General features: G+C 34.9%; 2 protein-coding genes across 3 annotated transcripts in view; both read right to left on the reverse strand.

Annotated features, from left to right (window-relative positions):
• The window catches only part of scalloped (TEA domain transcription factor 1 homolog scalloped), an 84539-nt gene extending 78328 nt beyond the window's left edge, over positions 1-6211 (reverse strand). Inside the window, exon 1 of one of the 2 annotated variants that reach the window (XM_028301651.1) lies at positions 5882-6211. In XM_028301651.1, coding sequence (XP_028157452.1) covers positions 5882-5915 — 34 coding nt within the window. In that variant the 5' untranslated portion in view covers positions 5916-6211. The remainder of the gene's footprint in view (positions 1-5881) is intronic. The other variant, XM_028301650.1, reaches the window with a different exon arrangement.
• A 6791-nt stretch (positions 6212-13002) lies between these two features.
• LOC114350752 (post-GPI attachment to proteins factor 2-like) lies at positions 13003-16782 on the reverse strand. The gene is made up of 6 exons (XM_028301667.1): positions 16404-16782; positions 16199-16330; positions 15757-15918; positions 14709-14814; positions 14041-14247; positions 13003-13448 (listed from the first exon to the last, which is right to left on the reverse strand). Exons 1-6 carry the CDS (start codon positions 16515-16517, stop codon positions 13318-13320), a joined length of 852 nt encoding a protein of 283 aa, XP_028157468.1. The 5' UTR covers positions 16518-16782; the 3' UTR covers positions 13003-13317.
• Positions 16783-17203: the final 421 nt, after the last annotated feature.

The raw sequence follows: 17203 nt of genomic DNA on the forward strand, positions 1-17203 counted from the left end.
CAGAATAAAGTGTGTTTAAGATTACTTGATAGAAAAATAAAACGGTTCCAATGACAGTGTTCTGTTGAAAATAGGAAAATGTTTGCGTGAAGTTGAAAAGTAGGCGACCGACATTTTTCCGGAGGGGACGGCATTATCGGAGTCTCGTCTGAGCGCTAATGAAGTAAAACAAAAAACTTGTAATTGTTCGTCGTCACTCGATGTTTTCATCGCCGATATTTGCAAACGGAGCTTTTTCACAACTTTAGACCAAACCTGAATTGATTCAGTAAAAAGTTACTTTCGAACACTTTTTGTTGGCAGTTCACCGCGTACATTTGAAATGTTTATTTAGAACATTATTTGATATTCCAGGAATTACGGCATGCTATTACGTTATTGAAACGTTTAAAGCTCCATCGATATCAAAACTACTATTTATGTCGACGCCTAAAAGCAGTTTCGTTGGTAGGCACATTATATTTTTTAAACAGCGCACGATTAACTAAAATACCCGTACATTCGATTTCCGAGAATACACCGAGGAAACGCCTAACTCACATAATGCATAGCAAATGAGTTCGCATCGTGAAAGATTACCTACAGTTAAGTGATTTCGCGAGTGGGGAGCTGGCGTTGTTCGAATACAAACGTTGTAACTTTTGACTATTTTGTTGTGCTGAATGGCCAGTTAGTTTGGAACTCGGCATGAAAGGCAGACAAGACAAAAGGCAGGTTTTGTTGGCGGACAGACAATCAAAGCGAACAGGGGTCCAATTGCGAAATAAAACGTACAAATAACAAGTTTAATTAAATCGCCAAGACCGGACTGCGGGCGTGGCGGAAACAATCCGCAACGATAGTTTAACAAGTAAACTCCGCCGGCTTCATACCCGGCTCTACCTGCGCCGTGCATCGATCCAGAGAGCATTCATTGTAATGCTCCTAACGCAATATGTCGCGAACATTTTGCATCTATATTAATAAACATGGAAGTCAATTGCCACCATGTACATTTAAGTACAATGTTGATGCGTCGCGTGAAAACGGGCCGACTGCTTTGTTCCTATATAATTTTCAGCAAAGGAAAATGAGAGAAATTAGTATTAGATGATTTTTTCTTATAATCCTTATGTTAATACTTTTAATCATTTATTACCTTAACCTTAATCGATGAATATCAATAGCAATTTTTAACTATAATATTAAATTGTGGTAACAGAATTACCGACTCTACATTTCATCATGATTTGTAAATGGATGATCTAAGTTTAACATTTTGCGATTAAAAAGTAAAATAGTATTTAATTTTTGTATTATTAGAAAAAAGTTACGATTTACAATGAAACATGTCAATATTGTTGCACTAACAACTTGCTTCGTGGAGTCTAATGAAACATATTTGTTAATGCCGGGCATTAGCGTCGCCAACTACAAAGACAAACAAGTATTTCTGGTTCCAAATCGATTTGGCGGAATAGTAATGATTTTGCTGCTAATGTTCCCAAACTCATCGAATTATAAATGCTCTTTATTATATTATTCAAATGGACGTTTGCGTTAAAACGTTTTAAAAGTGAACCTGGCACGATTTCACACAGACATAATCCTCATTTGTCACTTCTTCGGTGAGCGAAATTAAGATAAATAAGAGGCAAGGAGTGGGTCCTTTCGCTCGGTCCACGGTTCAAGAAGGTCGGGCGTTGCGAGCGGTTATTAGTGGATTTCAGCTCTATCTGTTGAACATTACGGTTGATTTCGTGCAGACAATGCGAGGGTTTCACACCAGAGTAATCCACAAATAGGAGTCCGAGAATAGAGCGAGGCTGCTGGACACCGCAGTATCTCCAGCCAGTGACGCGAACTTTTCGACGCTCACGTTTTCATGACGCAAATTTTCGTGTTATAAAGAGACAGGGTGTCTCCACTGGAATATGAATAAAATAAACGACCGCATTAAGTCTTCGCTGATTTACAAATCGTGGCACCTGTGCTGACATTTAACTTTCAAGACGCCAAAACGGTTACTTCGTTTCAATCATCTCAAAGAAAGATTTGTTTAATTAATACGATCACAATATCGTCGTTATAGAAAGAAGACGCATAATTTACGAGCTATAAAACAAAACTATCGGTAACTTTCCTAACAATCACGTAGCAACTGAATGACTATTTTTAATACGCGTCAGGTGTTTATAATGGCAATAAATCGTAAATGCCGTAACTAACGCCGGCACCTTCCACTGAATGAATTTGATTCGTGGTCAGGAAGGTTGTTCGGGGCTTACGGAACCCTCGGGTCAATAGGAGCAGGTAGTAACCGCGCACGGTGGTCGGCCGTTGTCATTCAATACCGCGCGTTAGGATTACGCCGTGTTATGTGAGAGTGTACTTAATGACATGGGAAGGGATGTTTTGTACCGAGATGAGCTCCTGGCGAATTCTACTAGTTTATTATTTGAACCGTACAACGGTAGCAAGTTTAATCGAAGACAATGAACATTCAATTCGAGGAAGTAAAGGTGCTAGCGAGAGCAATTTCAACGTAGGTATTTCATGTTCCGCAGACGTTAACATTAATATTGTATTTAGTGTTGCAACTTCGTTTGAACGAGAGCCGGATTGAAACAACAAACAAATTCATAAAATTGACCATGATGTAAAATAAGCACGCACCTCAATCTCAGTTGCAACAGCAAATGCTAACAAGGAAACTGTCTTAGTAAAGAAACAGTGTATAAATCGTGCAATTTAAACTTATAATGTAAACTCTACCTTGAGACCTGTCGCATGTTACTGGCGAAAAGCAAAAGTCGAGCTATCGCGTGTCCATGAACGCTGCAATATGTTGTTTGCCTCTTTGTTGGACCCACCAAGTTCGTGCAAGTGAATGGACAGGACTCTACGATTACAGCATCCGGAGCGAGCATCAACCGCACCTCAATTAAGCACGCGTGTATGCAACTTTGGACAACATCACTTAGTGCACTTCACACAAGTTCCACTTTGCAACTTTGACTCCGTGAAAGTTGAGCGGTAGCGTGAGTAATTTATGCGCATATAATTGAACAAATTAGTTCATTATTACATCTGATATTTTGGATAATTTGAATTCGAACGAACATCGACGGCAAACGCTCCGATTCAATTATCGGTTGCAACTTCGCTTTGAGCAAAATTGACGTTTCACTTGAAGCTGTAAACTCGAGAGTCAGAATCGGTAACAATAAACTCTAGAATGGGATTCACGTTGTAGTACATTAAGGGAATCTGTATAAAAATGGAAGAGTTTAATCAAGGAAAGTAATAACCGTCGACGGAGAAGCGAATGGGGCTAAATTCAATTTCCCTAAGACAGAATACGTGATAAATCGTTCTGAATCGGCCATTAGATGTGACGCCGCGTGAGGGCCCGAGGCGTCAGCAGTTTACACGTCTTATTGCTTGTCGTGCGCTTCGGGGCGGCGTCGCGACGTGCAATAAAAACATCAACCGTATTGACCAAAATAACTCTTGGCACCCATTCGAGAGTCCGACAGATATACTGTAAGACTGTAAGTGAAGCGGTTCGCTATCTCCGGAGAACAGTGTTATGTCGCACTACTTGCACAGGTAGCGCTGAATGAAGCAAATAATGGGAATGTTCTGCGGGCTCTGATGCGTTGTTACATAGGAGAAGTGCCTTGATTTTCTCTTAAGTATCAAGTGTATAATAACCACATAATTAAGCCAAGAGTTATGATGAATAGGTACCACATGGCGTTCAGTCATCTTTGATAAGTAGGCGATTTATAGAATTAAATAATGATAGTTTAGGCGTTTTATAATAAGAGATCAAATAAGTACTTAAATACAGGAAGAGGGTGTGATAATGATGCGCGCCAAAATATTTTTTACTAGGGCTTATTTCATTAAAGAGAAGAAGTATAGAGCTAATTCTGACGGCCAGTAAGAATTTTATGTTTTGCGGAAATAAAAGAAAAAAATTAGAGCCTCTTAGAAAACGGCAAGTAAGAAAACCTGGCGATTTTTTCCACTTTCTAAGATTGATCTTCATCATCATCATCATCATTTCAGCCATAGGACGTCCACTGCTGAACATAGGCCTCCCCAATGCTTTCCATGTTGATCGATTGGCAGCGGTCTGCGTCCAGCGCTTCCCTGCTACCTTTACGATGTCGTCGGTCCACCTTGTAGGTGGACGTCCCACGCTGCGTTTCCCGGTACGCGGCCTCCATTCCAGAACCTTTCTGCCCCATCGGCCGTCAGTTCTGCGTACTATGTGCCCTGCCCATTGCCACTTCAGCTTGCTAATCCGTCGGGCTATGTCAGCGACTTTGGTTCGTTTACGGATCTCCTCATTTCTGATTCGATCTCGCAAAGAAACACCAAGCATAGATTGATCTTGGTTTATTTTTATTTCAATATGAGCATCATAACAATGATTTAATTATTTTCCACACTACTCTAACCAATTAGTAATTTTGTCAACTATGCAGTGTGTTAATGGACAAACAAAAAACAATTTGGCACAATATGAATAAATATTCATAAACAAATTAATCATAATTAAGTAGGTAGACTATGTGTAGTCAAAACAAAAAAAATACAAATATAAGAAAATTGATAAAGTAGCTGAAGTAGGTAGCAGACAGACAGATATAGTACCTAGTGTTTAAAGATTACCTATTATCAGTAGGTATCATGTGCTACAAATAAACAATAATAATATGTAACCAAAAAGATAAAAATCTGAAATAATTGGTTCAAAACTCAAATTATTTTCTTAATATGTAGGAAGTAAGTTACTTTTACTTTTTAGTATTTATTAAGTTACGTATAATTCTACAAAATGCTTGTTAAATTTCCCCAATATGAAAGGATTACTAAAATGTTATAATGACTAGTTATAATGTGTATTTGTAAGCTCACAAAAGATAGTAATTTAATGCATCGTACTGTCTCTACTTAAATATTGAAAAACGCGCAAGTAAACCATTTTATACTAACCTACATGTTTAAAAAATTAACAATTATAAAGTACCTACTTAATGTTAAAGAAATTAATTGATTATTTAGCACGCGACTGTAATGTAAAACGCTGCAACTGCATTTTATTAGATCCGACCAATATCTAGTGAATAGTTACATAATATTTTAATTGTGTTGCTATAATATAAACCAAAATCTATTGCTTTGTTTTAATTTTAAAACAATAAAATTTTATCTTTAATATTAATAAATAGACAATAAGGCTGATGCGCGGCAAAATTATTTGCAATTGAAGATCCCGGTAACCGGAAGTGATTACAGAATTATATTATTTTAATTGATAAATTAGGTATTATGATGAAAGACACAAATTTTGAATTTTACCAAAATTTTAAAAACTTCAGTGATTACCAACTTTTTATAGAGATTTACCAAGTTACGCAAGAGTTTCGTTAGCTAAAAAATGTTTTACTGTGTAAAATATGTAAAAGGAAAATATTAATACTCTCATTACTCATTAGAAACATTCCGAAACTCGTTTTGGCTTAAATAATTACACTGCGGCTTTTAAATTTAATTCAAGCTGCCGCCGCCGGGTGCCGAAAGTTGTGTTAAAAATAATAAGATTAATAAGTTATGTTTTGTAATTGTAAGTAGTATTCGTATTATTTAAAATTATAATTAATTATATATGTAAAATATTTTTAAAGATTTTTTAAACCTTCATTGTAATTAAAAAGTTTAAAAGTACAGTAATAGGCAATCCGTAATAAGTTATGATAAAATTTTCCGAAATTATCACGTATCCTTTTGTATTTCCCGGCAAAAATGTAAAAAGTATGCTAAGAATGCACACAAGTATCTCAAGTATTTGTTTGTTTGTTTTGAATAATTCGTAATAAATACTCACGCCTCGGGTAAAATTTCGAATAATAACAGTCCATGTCACTCAGTTAATAATATCACTTCATGAACAATAATTTCACTGTCAATTTGTTTATCATTCACTCGCGAATTACATGTAAAACGTTTGACATTTCATAAAATAAGCTGACAAGTGACATCACAGCGCGCAGAATACGTCAAATCGCGTGCAGCCACAAACGCGACTGAAGTGTATCGCGGGCGAACGATACCATACCGCGTCTTTCGAAAATTGCGCCATCACAGTAAGCACACTCAGGCGAAATTAACAACACAAAAGCACCTCGAGCACACTTCATTCCCGACGGCTCACCCAAATGCGGCCAAATCTCAAAACTAGATAATGTTTACATCGCGAAATGCCGACACCCGAACGACCGGAAGTCGCAGAGAAGCAAACACGACAACTATGTAAAATATTGCAGGATCGCGATCGCATTGTTGACATTCCCGAATAAAAATCACCAAAATCTCGGGTTAAATGTATGAAAATCACTCAAAAAGTATTTTCCACTTACCTAAAATGGTGTTCGAAGATGAAGTGAAGGGGCGAATTTTGATAAAATGTCAATTTATGAGTAAATTTAAAGAATATACTCTTATTGGTATGCGAAGAATGGCACAAAGAATCTCGACAACGCACGCGACGAATGCGCACCTCGTTTGCGCATATGCTGACACAACTTCACGGACGTTCCGCCCCGCGCCCCGCGCGCCCGCTGAGATGCGCATGTGTGCGCGCTCAGAGTGGTCAAACGTGAAATTTTGTATCCGCATGCACGCACACACCTAAACTTTATACCTGCCCTAGCTCCCGAACTCCGCCATGATAAATCCACGAGAGGGATAGACGATCTCTTTGTTTCACGTCTTTTTACTTTCAGTACACTTAGTGACATCTAGTGAATGAAGTAGGAGTAATTAATGTAACGCTAGATGGCGCGGTTATCGCAGAATTAACTAGTCAAAGTCAGAACTTTTAGTTTATGAATAGTTCTTTTCTGGTATTTTAAATAGGGACAATATTATTTGATCCTCTAAAAACTAATTGATCTTTTTTATATGTGCACTTTTAAAAATAAATGATGTTTTTTATTATATTTTATCTTTATATTAATTATTGGGTCTATATAAGTTGATCTATGGATAAATTATGAATGATCTTCATTAAAGGTAACATAATATTTATGTTTAACATACTCTTTTAATATTTGGTAAACAAAAATAATATTTGATCCTCTTTTTTAGTTATTGATCTTTAATTTTGTTAATTTGATGATTTTTATATCAAGTTTGCCTTTTAATATTGATCACCTAATAAATACATTTCGATCTATGTATAACTCAACTTTAAAATATATTTGATCTAGCAAAAAATATTATTGGTTAATATTTTTAATTAAAAATATCTTTAAATTTACGCGGTACTTTGTGGTTGAGTGACAATCGTCCGTCATTGGTTACTGAGTTGGCCAAGGGCTTAGCGGCCAATAAGCAAGCAGAATGGTAGGTACATTGCCATGTTTGTTTAAATTACAAGCTTTGCTTAGTTTGGGACTAGAGGCGCTATGTACAATAATTTCTTACTTCTGACATCCATGAACCCATCATAATTTTTACCTCTTTATTTTTTTTCAAATCGCAAGGTTGATTTTCTCTTAGTATACCGATCTCGACCGTGATCAGTGACCATAAAGTCATCTGTCAACGGGTCGATTAGACACGATAAAAGCACTAAATGATATTTGTTTACTTTTAGTGCGACATCGGGTCGTAAGGACCTGATAAGTTTTTTTTTCAAATATTTACTGTGTTTGACGAAACAATTGCAAAACAATATTTATCTTTCGTACTACTGAAAAGACCGAATATATCCATCCCGCACCAACGCATCCAGCACCTAAGGTCAATTCGACCCGATAACGCAGTGTGAACGTGTTAAGTATGCTTTTTTAATAAAAAAAAATCTTTGAACATCAAGTGCCTTTAAATAGTTTCCGTCCTTTGACTACAACTTAATAAAAATAAGTACCAAAACATTATTATTTTGAAGATTATTTGATATAGACAAAAAATAATTTATACAAATCGAATTATTTAAAAAAGTATCACAATATTGAATATTTGGTGCTCATTTCTTTTATTTTTGAGGACCAACAAGTAACGATCAGTTATAATTTTTACATCTCAAATTTTTTTTGCGTAGTTCAAAAGAGGTTAAAATATCGATCGATTTTATTTATTTTATGTCTCAAAGAAAGAGGATCAATCATTAAAATAGATGACCATTTAGATTTTTTTATTTGCCGTTTTTGCTAATTTAAAAAGATCATTTAAATACATGCCTTTTAAATATATTTTGGTGTTATTTATGAGTTCAAATATTCTATGAAGAATAATCCAATTTGAAATTATGAATTTCTTCGTTTCAATTAAAACTTTGTAGTTTCAAACACGTTAATTGACTAATGAAGACTTTCTAGAAAATGACAACTAGGATGATCCACCGCGTCGTATAGTTTTAGAGTTATACCTTGCCGTAAAGTTATTTATTTAAGTATTATGTTCCTACTGCCACATTAATTCATACTTACTATATCTTAGAGTATGTTCCTAACTACAACTCGCAGAATCTTGAGGGTTCTAAAGTTCTATTAAAAGGTTCAATCGATGATATTGAAAACGCTTAAATATGCATATTAGTATTTATTACTAACAACACAGAATTCATTGTTTAAATCTGTGCACAAAATAAACAAATTAAGTCATCCTATTTATTTGGGAGGTATGCCGTAGGTACATTATAACAAATGAAGTGCTCTCAGTCATGACACTCTTTTATTTCTAATTTATAGCATCTAATAACAATAATTAAATTATTTTAAAATTTTAATCTATATAAAAAAGAAGTAAACTTAAATAGTCGATCTCAGAATTGAGCTCAATATACACAATATTGACAAGGTACATAGTTTTGACTCTTCAGAAAGAAATCTTTAATAATAATTATGTAGGCACCCACTACAATAACATAAATAAATTTAGACACATGAAACCAGTGGTTGTCTGTACTTTTTTTTACAAAGAATGCCATTTACATCATTTTCCGGCTGGGCACTCCCTATTTTTTAAACCGAGACTTTTGACAAACATTAGTCGATTATGTTTAGTAGCACTTAAATATTAGTTACCATTTTAAATCTTATTATTTAAATACAATAAGGCGGTTAGGCAATTCCAAAGTAATCAAAACATTTTTACTCATTTATTTATCTCCTAAATCACTTTTTATGAAAGGGATTTAATATTTAAGTCGTTTACTTATCGTTGATTTGAAGATACTAATTAACGAAGAAAATTCAATAGAATTAAACTTATTTTAGACTAAACTAAATAGCCGCATACGTAATTGAAGGAAACTCCATCATTTGTTTTTGTGCGAAATTAAAATCAAATAATTAAAAATCCAATTTTGATTTAAATGACAATAATATAGGAGTAACCAAATGATTAAGACTTACATTAATTGCCCACACATACAAATCATAATCATGATCTACTTACTGTTTCCAATTGTTCGATCGATCAGACACTCAGGTTGCATAACAATTTTGTAAAGTTACAACATTTATATAACGATAACAAAATAGGTACCTAACGATAAAAGTCAAAAAATTTTAACAAACGGAGAATAATAGTAGAATTACTTATTATTTAAAACTATTAACTATTTCTAAAGTCTACCGCGTTTTTATGCTAGCAATAATAACAACTTACTAACGAAAGCCTCATTGAAAATACCTAATATAATTTCAGCTGAAGAATTTCTGAAAAGCACCAACGGCGACTGTTTTTAATAAATGAACGATTAACAGTATTAAGTATGTAGCATTTAGTAAAGATATGTTCAAATACATTGTAGATAAAACGTGTAATTTTCCATATATACTTTGGTCCTTTATTGTAAATAATTGAAGGATTGCGTAGACGATTAATTTACTCTTACGATGTAAGGCTGTATGCCTTTTAGCAATTCTTAATTAATTTCCAATTTAACGCTTACTTGCAGTTGCATACTAAATGCAAACGTACTTTTAAGTTTTAATAGAGTTATTTAATTATTTTTAAAGGTGAAAAATCCTTACCTTGTATCGTGTCACAACATAAATGAAGCAGCCACTTCAAAATCACGTTACGAACGATCCTCAAGACTTTGAGACAGTTGGTCTTTTAAGGTCAATAAAAATCTTAACATAACTTAAAAAACTATTTAAATATAGAAGTACTTAGGCAAGTGAGTAAATTACTTACTCAAAGTAAATTAAGGACTCGTAGGTAGGTACATATAGTCATTATTTCTGATTGTTTCTATAACAAATGATGGCAAAATTGCCCTACAAAGTTTTGTCCCTTTATACATAGAATAATTTAAATAAACGGATTAGGAGCTGGGATTGTAGCAGAATTCGTCGTGTGTAATTTTGAAGATTCTTAAATTCATTTATATTGCGACATGTTATAGTCATATTATTAGCAGACTATAAATATACATAATATTATTATCATACAATTGATTTGTCATATAAATACTTTTAAGCCTACATCTGGATCAGTACAATAGCTACATACAATCGATTAGAGATAAAAACTCAACGTGAAAACAGGTAGCGAAGCTTTTACACGACACAAATATTATTTTTGTAAAATAAATAAATATAGTTAAGTTTAAGTAGGCAGGGACGCTAAATATCTGATAAGATATATTTGCTACTGTGATTAATCTATTTACAACTGTCATTATTGTCGTGGTCATAGTTAATTTAAGGTTGATGGAGTCCATTGTATTAATAAACTAGTCGCTTCTATGGGTAGTTTATCCTTACAAGTTTAATTTCATACTTTCAGGAAATAAATCTGTTGACATCTCTACAACTCTATCAACTACGAGTATTAATATTCATAAAATGGCAAGCAACCATATAAATCATATGAAAATGTTGAGTTCTCGTTTAAGACACACAAATCGAACGTTACAATGTGGAAAACTTCATTTGTGTCGTGTTAGAAAAGCCTTACGAATAAAATTTGGTGTCATGAAGTCACTGAAATAAGAAAACTCTAGTTTTCATGAAGACGATAGCCGATCTAATACATAATTTGAAAAAAAAAAATCGAGTGATTTAGAAATTGACTGGAGATTTTTCTTCTGTGATTTCAGTGATAATTATAATTCTTCGATACTTTATAGCAATCTTAATTTACTTAGGTATCTATGGCAGGTACGAAGGCTCTGAAGAATTAAGGCTAATCAAGTAAGAGGTATAGGTAACTAGAGATACGTGTTGCTACTTAAAATCATCTTAAAAAAGATACAGGATCTTTTGGCGACTTAAGCGTAATTTAACTTGAACGAAAATTTTAAGCAATGTGTTCAGGGAGTTCTATATTGTGTTAACTATAGAGTACTGTGTTTAGTAAATAGTTAGCTGGTGAATGGCATAACTAGTACCTAAACCACTTATGTGATCTTTTTAAGTGATGAAAATCTTTTGATAAAAGTAATATTAGAGATAATATGCAAAGAGTTTGTATAGATTTACTTTAGATTAGGAAAATATATTTAAAAGCTTTAGTACTTTCAAATAATTTGTTTCGCATACTTTACGAATGTAGGATTTTAAACTATCCAGTACCAAGAGACAAAAGAACTTAAAAAATCTTAAGGTTTACTAGCAACACGTATCTTTTAAAGCAGCATTGGAGAGCGTATCTACAGTAGAGTCCGATAGAGTTTGCCAATACTTGTCTTGTCACAATTTTATATAGATAAGTAGAGACTGTTTGGGAAACTCTATTGAACGACATTAATATTAGTAATTAACTTGTTTATACATAATACATTGATGGTATTTTTCATGCTTAATGCAACTAGGATTGATTGGGTACGTTTCAGGGATATCTTTCTAATAGGTAGGAATACATTCCTTGAACAATATTTTATTATTCAAATACCTACTAGAGCTTTTGAATTTAAAGTTCTAACTTACTTGCTGGCACTTAAGAGCGTTTACGCGAAGCGCGGCGTTTCAAGGGGCATCATTGGAAATGATTCGCGCGCGGCGTTTTTTAATAGTTTTCAAATGTTTATAGCAAAACAATAACAATGAATTAAATATCGTTTCAAAGTAAATATTTTAAAGAAGATGTTGTTTTATTATAATAAGCTATTTTTATGTTGAATAAAGGAAGAATATTGGTGAAAAAATCACTTTGATTTTTGGGTATTTCACGTTCTTTTAATTTGTGATTTCTTATTGTAAAATGCTTAAATCTAAAAATTTTCTCAGATAACTATTTGCCCAAGGATCTATGCTATAGGATATAAATGTTTGTTAAATCGTTTTCACAGTATTTTTATAAAAATTTCGGCTTGTAAACTGACGCTAAAGTGGAAATTTACAAAACCTGTGTGGACTTATCTTGATAGAATTCTTAAATACTAAACTAATCGCAATATTTTCTCAATTAACTATTTAGACGACGAAATTGCCTAACTATTTATGCCTATAACATATTTGTAGTATTACTGGTTAATGATTGTAACGAGTTGAAAATGTACTGTTTTTGCGCCAAACGGCGTAAACGCTCTTAACTCAATGGTTAAAAAAGTCACCCGGCAAGAAATTGGCCGCGGATTCAATTCCCACGTAAGGCAATCGATTTTTTACGTAGAAAAAAATGTTAACTTAAATTAAGCACGTTAATTTAATGGAAATATCAATCATAATTGAATTTGACAAAGTTATAGGAAGACATTTGTAATGTTTCGCTCCCTTTCACAGTAACAATCAAAATAGCTCTAAAAACGTCCTAGTTGCAAAAAGACAGTTAAACAGATTGTCTTATCTTTGCCAATAGTGTAAACCCCATTTCGAAGCACTTTTTGATGATTGTAAATAGTTTACAATTTTGGCAAATATTAGGAAAACAATGTAAATCTGGTTGTGCAATGGTCAAATATTTTTTGATTTATAAAACGCTGGATTTATTAATAAAACTGGCGAAAGGTGGCCTTTCACTTAAGTAGGTATATAGGATGTTTCTCAAGTTTCCAAGTCCCGTATTCTCAGAACTCCACTCTCTTACTATTGGTTTAGCGCAAAGAGGTTCAAATTAACTTGATTGATTAATTCGATTTGAAGGGTCTCTCAATAGTGGCACTCAAACAACACATCGATACTGGCTGGCTATCTGATTTGAATAAAAAAGAAGAAACAAAAGAAATAATCGAACATTATAATTTCGTTGAAATTCCTGACCATTGCGAAAAAAACAAAAGAAATAGGTAATAATCGAACAATGTGATTCGAAATTCGAAAATAACTGACCATTGCACAACGACCGTAGCAGCCATATTGCCGCCTAGTTGTCCTTACTGTGCGTGGGGCACGACACCTGCAGCTGATGCAGCGGCAGGTCGCGCACGATGAGCGCGTGGAACGCCATGTTGGCGGTCGCTAGGATGTACTCGCAAACGGAGAACCAGGTGAACGCTGGAATAGGTATAAAGGTATATTGAGTGAGGTTTTTTGGGGAATATTGGAGCCTGGAACTGGGAATCCAAAATAATATAGAGAGCGCACAAACTGCAGTTTAGTTAAGAAAAAACAGTCATGTTCTGTTAAAGTCGTAGCATTATTTGAGTCTATCGTAGAAGGAACCTATTATCTATTAGTCCAGGCAAATTTCTTCATTCATGCTGGCTTCACTACAATGCTGGTTTGATCATCATCTACATGTATGTTACATAAAGGGCGGCAAAGGCGCTGATGTCACAGGAGGATTTTTATGAGTCCAAACCGGCCCCACAATAGCAACAATGGCAACGTAGAACAGGGTCCAGACGAACTTGTTAGTCCGAACTGGCTCCACCACGTCACCGCTAAATCTACAAATAATGAATGCATAATAACGTTACCTAAAGGGCGGCAAAGCAGCCGGTGTCGCAAGAAGAATATGATCAGGCCCACAGTGGCAGCAATGCAATGGCCACGTAGAACAGCGTCCAGACGAACTTGTTAGTCATCTGGCTCCAACACATCGCTGCCAAATCTACCAATGTATAGTGCAGGCATAATACGTTACCTAAAGGGCGGCAAAGCAGCCGGTGTCGAAGGAAGAATATGATCAGGCCCACAGTGGCAGCGATGGCCACGTAGAACAGAGTCCAGACGAACTTGTTAGTCCGAACTGGCTCCACCACGTCGCTGCCGATGCAGCCGACGCGGGCTCGGCATAGCATGTGAAGGAGCGCCACTATCATGAACACTATGAAGATCTTCTCGTGAATGACTGGAAAAGGAAAATTGAACTCTTATGACATAAAGTATGTGAGAACATCAATGCATTACGAAATATTGTACTTTAAATGTTACCTATGTAATCATATTGATACCGCCGCTTGTGGCAAAGCAAGTAACCTTTCATTGCTTTAACAGAAAATACAAAGCAACGTATCACTTACACGTACCTACTTACAGCATATTATGAGCATTCAGCTTTGTCATCAAACTATATTTCAATTACCGAGACCTTTTGAAGGAAAGAGCACTCGTTGAGCTTGGTTCAACTACATAATACTCAGTTCAAACAGACAAAGAAGAATGTTTAGTACCTAATACAAAAAACTTGAAACTTTTAATTGTCCGCGGTTTTTAACAAACTGCACTTACTGATTGTTTCGTTTACATTTACATATTTTTTATCACAAGACAGGCCATTTTCTAATATGTAATAGCTAAAGAAATACTCACAATAGTTTTCCCTATTGGAAACGTACGTCACTCCGGTGAGCGCAAACAACTCTATAAAATTGAGCCAGTAGCACGCTTCGCCCAGCTTTACCGCTAATTCTCGAGTCTGAAACGAAAAGTTTAAGTTTCTTCAGTTTTCGTGCACATTACTAGTTCTTGACTACTAGACAGTGTTACGAATGTTTCAGCTACGAAACAGCAACAGACAAGTGCTACGAAAGTTTTTACGAAACAGACTTCAGCAGGGTTAGGATGCGCGCCGTGATAAAATCTTATCGACGATTTTAGACGACAAATATATGAGCTTATCAGGTAAAATCGATAAAATGACATAATAAAAGTTTATCGCGGCGCACATCCTAGGCCTACAGGTGAAACAAATAAACATTTCTTCTTCTCGTAAAAGTCGTTGGCTTTATATTGAAGAGAAGATGATGTTGGCACTATAAATATGTTGCATAACGACAGTGCAGAACTCTACCTGCAGTGTCCATTACACGTTCCTGTCACAGTGCCAATTTCATTAACACAAAACCATCTAAAGTAGAGAAACTTCAATGCTTGAAAAAAAAATCAGGAATTGGCAACCGGTTCGAAATCTATTAGAAATAAATTGGAAGCTTAAGGTTGAGTTGCACTTAACTTTGACTGTAAGTATAATAACGATAAACGGTGCTTTTTGTATGGAGTTTGACAGGTTTTTGACGTTATTAAAGTTAAAGTAAGATACAACCCAGCCTTAAAGTTGTAGTAGTGCATTACTCGTTACAGTGACTACAGCGTATAGCTACGAAATTCGTAGTCTGACTACATCGTCTACGGCGTTTTGATACAGTCAACTGCATAATTATTTCAGTATAATGAAAATATGATCATAGTTTCACCCGCCAATTTTAGTATTTTTTTAAAAGTGTAAGTCATTGCGAGTACTTGTAACTGGACTGTTTTCAACTGTCGTTCCTGCCGTAAAAATGTCCTGTACCAACGTCTACAGCTAAAACGCCAATAAACACGAAAATTCCAAGAATAGGAGGGAAAATAGACTAACCTTTTCGTCGACGATATACGCAGTGCGTTCTTTGTGGTAGTTGTAGTACAGGGATCCTATCAACAATCTTGGTCCGAGGTGGAACGCGACGCATATCCTCCACACGTATCTTTGCGGGCTGATGCCCGTAATCGCACTTATTGAAGGTACTACATTGTAAACCTGGAGGTAACAACAATATGTCTATGAAAATAATAAAAATAACTAAGTTTGTGTAAGTTTGTAATCCTCTTTAGGTAACCGCGTCAATTTCGACTGGTATAAATTAAGCTTTTTAATTACTTAGTGAAAAGTTAAGTGATTCAAGGGGTACAGTTTTATCGAATCATTACATTTTTAGTTTATTTTAAAAAAATCCATATAAAAACCAATTTAATTATAACTGGGATATTGTAGAGAAGAGAAGAGATAAAAAAGAGACATAATGCATCTAGGTACTTACCCTACAATGCGTTTCGTGTATGTCATCTGCTTGAAATATAGAAGCTGTCACGTAACAAAATATTAAAGCACCTAATGGAAGCCAAAGAGCAGCTAAACAGATTTCCCTCAGACCGCATGTCCACAGAATTCCCTAAAACGAAACAAAAACGAGTTAAATTTAGAATATCGAACGGTGCACTAAAACAAATGACGGTTATAATCACCTGAAACTCCAATCTTGCCGCGGGTCTATTTACATTGCACGCATCGTTTGTGCGTTCGTCCTCTTCACGCACAACCAAATTTGGTGGCGACTGTACTTGTGCGTCATTTACCATTTTCCTCTTGCTGTGCACTTTCGAAAATCACATATTCCTCAAATAGTTTGCCTTCATCTGTACTCCAGGACAGATCGACGTAACATTGACCAGATTGGGCACGCGTCCATGAGGTATCGTTAGCATTGATCACTTAGCGTAAGATGGTACTTTCGGGGACGTCTTTGATGTAAAATTCCTTTGTGCTTTACTTACACGGGTGGTTTTGTAATAATAAGAGCACAATGGCAAATCGTGTGGATGACCTAAGGCGTGGATTGAATGAGGTTATTTGGACTTGCGCATTGAGCGCTACGCGAGGGGTAACTCGGAGCACCCCTCTGCTGTGGATATTGCGTTGTTCATAGATGCAATCGTTACGTAGCTAGCTATCCACATAACTACAATAAATGGTATGGATCTACAATATTTTAGATTTAGCTAAACTCTTTTCGCTAAAAGAAACAAAAGAATGACAAAATAGTATTTTTATAACTTTTATTAATGCACTAAGTACGTGTAATCAAATTTATTTCTCAATGTGATAATTCAGAATGATAATTTTGAGGATTTGATGTTTGAAAATTATAAATAACTTGAAAAAATTATCGTGTTTGTCAATTCCCGCCTTAGGCAATTAGATTTTTTCAAGTTATTTATAATTTACAAATTACTTTGAGATGCAACTCTTAACGCTAAAAATTAAA

Source organism: Ostrinia furnacalis, unplaced genomic scaffold (genome assembly GCF_004193835.3).
Source record: "Ostrinia furnacalis isolate ACB-3 unplaced genomic scaffold, ASM419383v2 OfSCF0963, whole genome shotgun sequence".
Classification (NCBI taxonomy): Eukaryota; Metazoa; Arthropoda; class Insecta; order Lepidoptera; family Crambidae; genus Ostrinia; species Ostrinia furnacalis.

Excerpts from the sequence above, each read along its gene's own strand:
- LOC114350752 (XM_028301667.1), bottom strand. The coding sequence starts at position 16,517 with ATGGTAAATGACGCACAAGTACAGTCGCCACCAAATTTGGTTGTGCGT. Across the intron at positions 16,331-16,403 it reads CGGCAAGATTGGAGTTTCAG|GGAATTCTGTGGACATGCGG; the intron begins GTGATTATAACC and ends GTTTCGTTTTAG. Across the intron at positions 14,815-15,756 it reads CGTATATCGTCGACGAAAAG|ACTCGAGAATTAGCGGTAAA; the intron begins GTTAGTCTATTT and ends TTTTCGTTTCAG.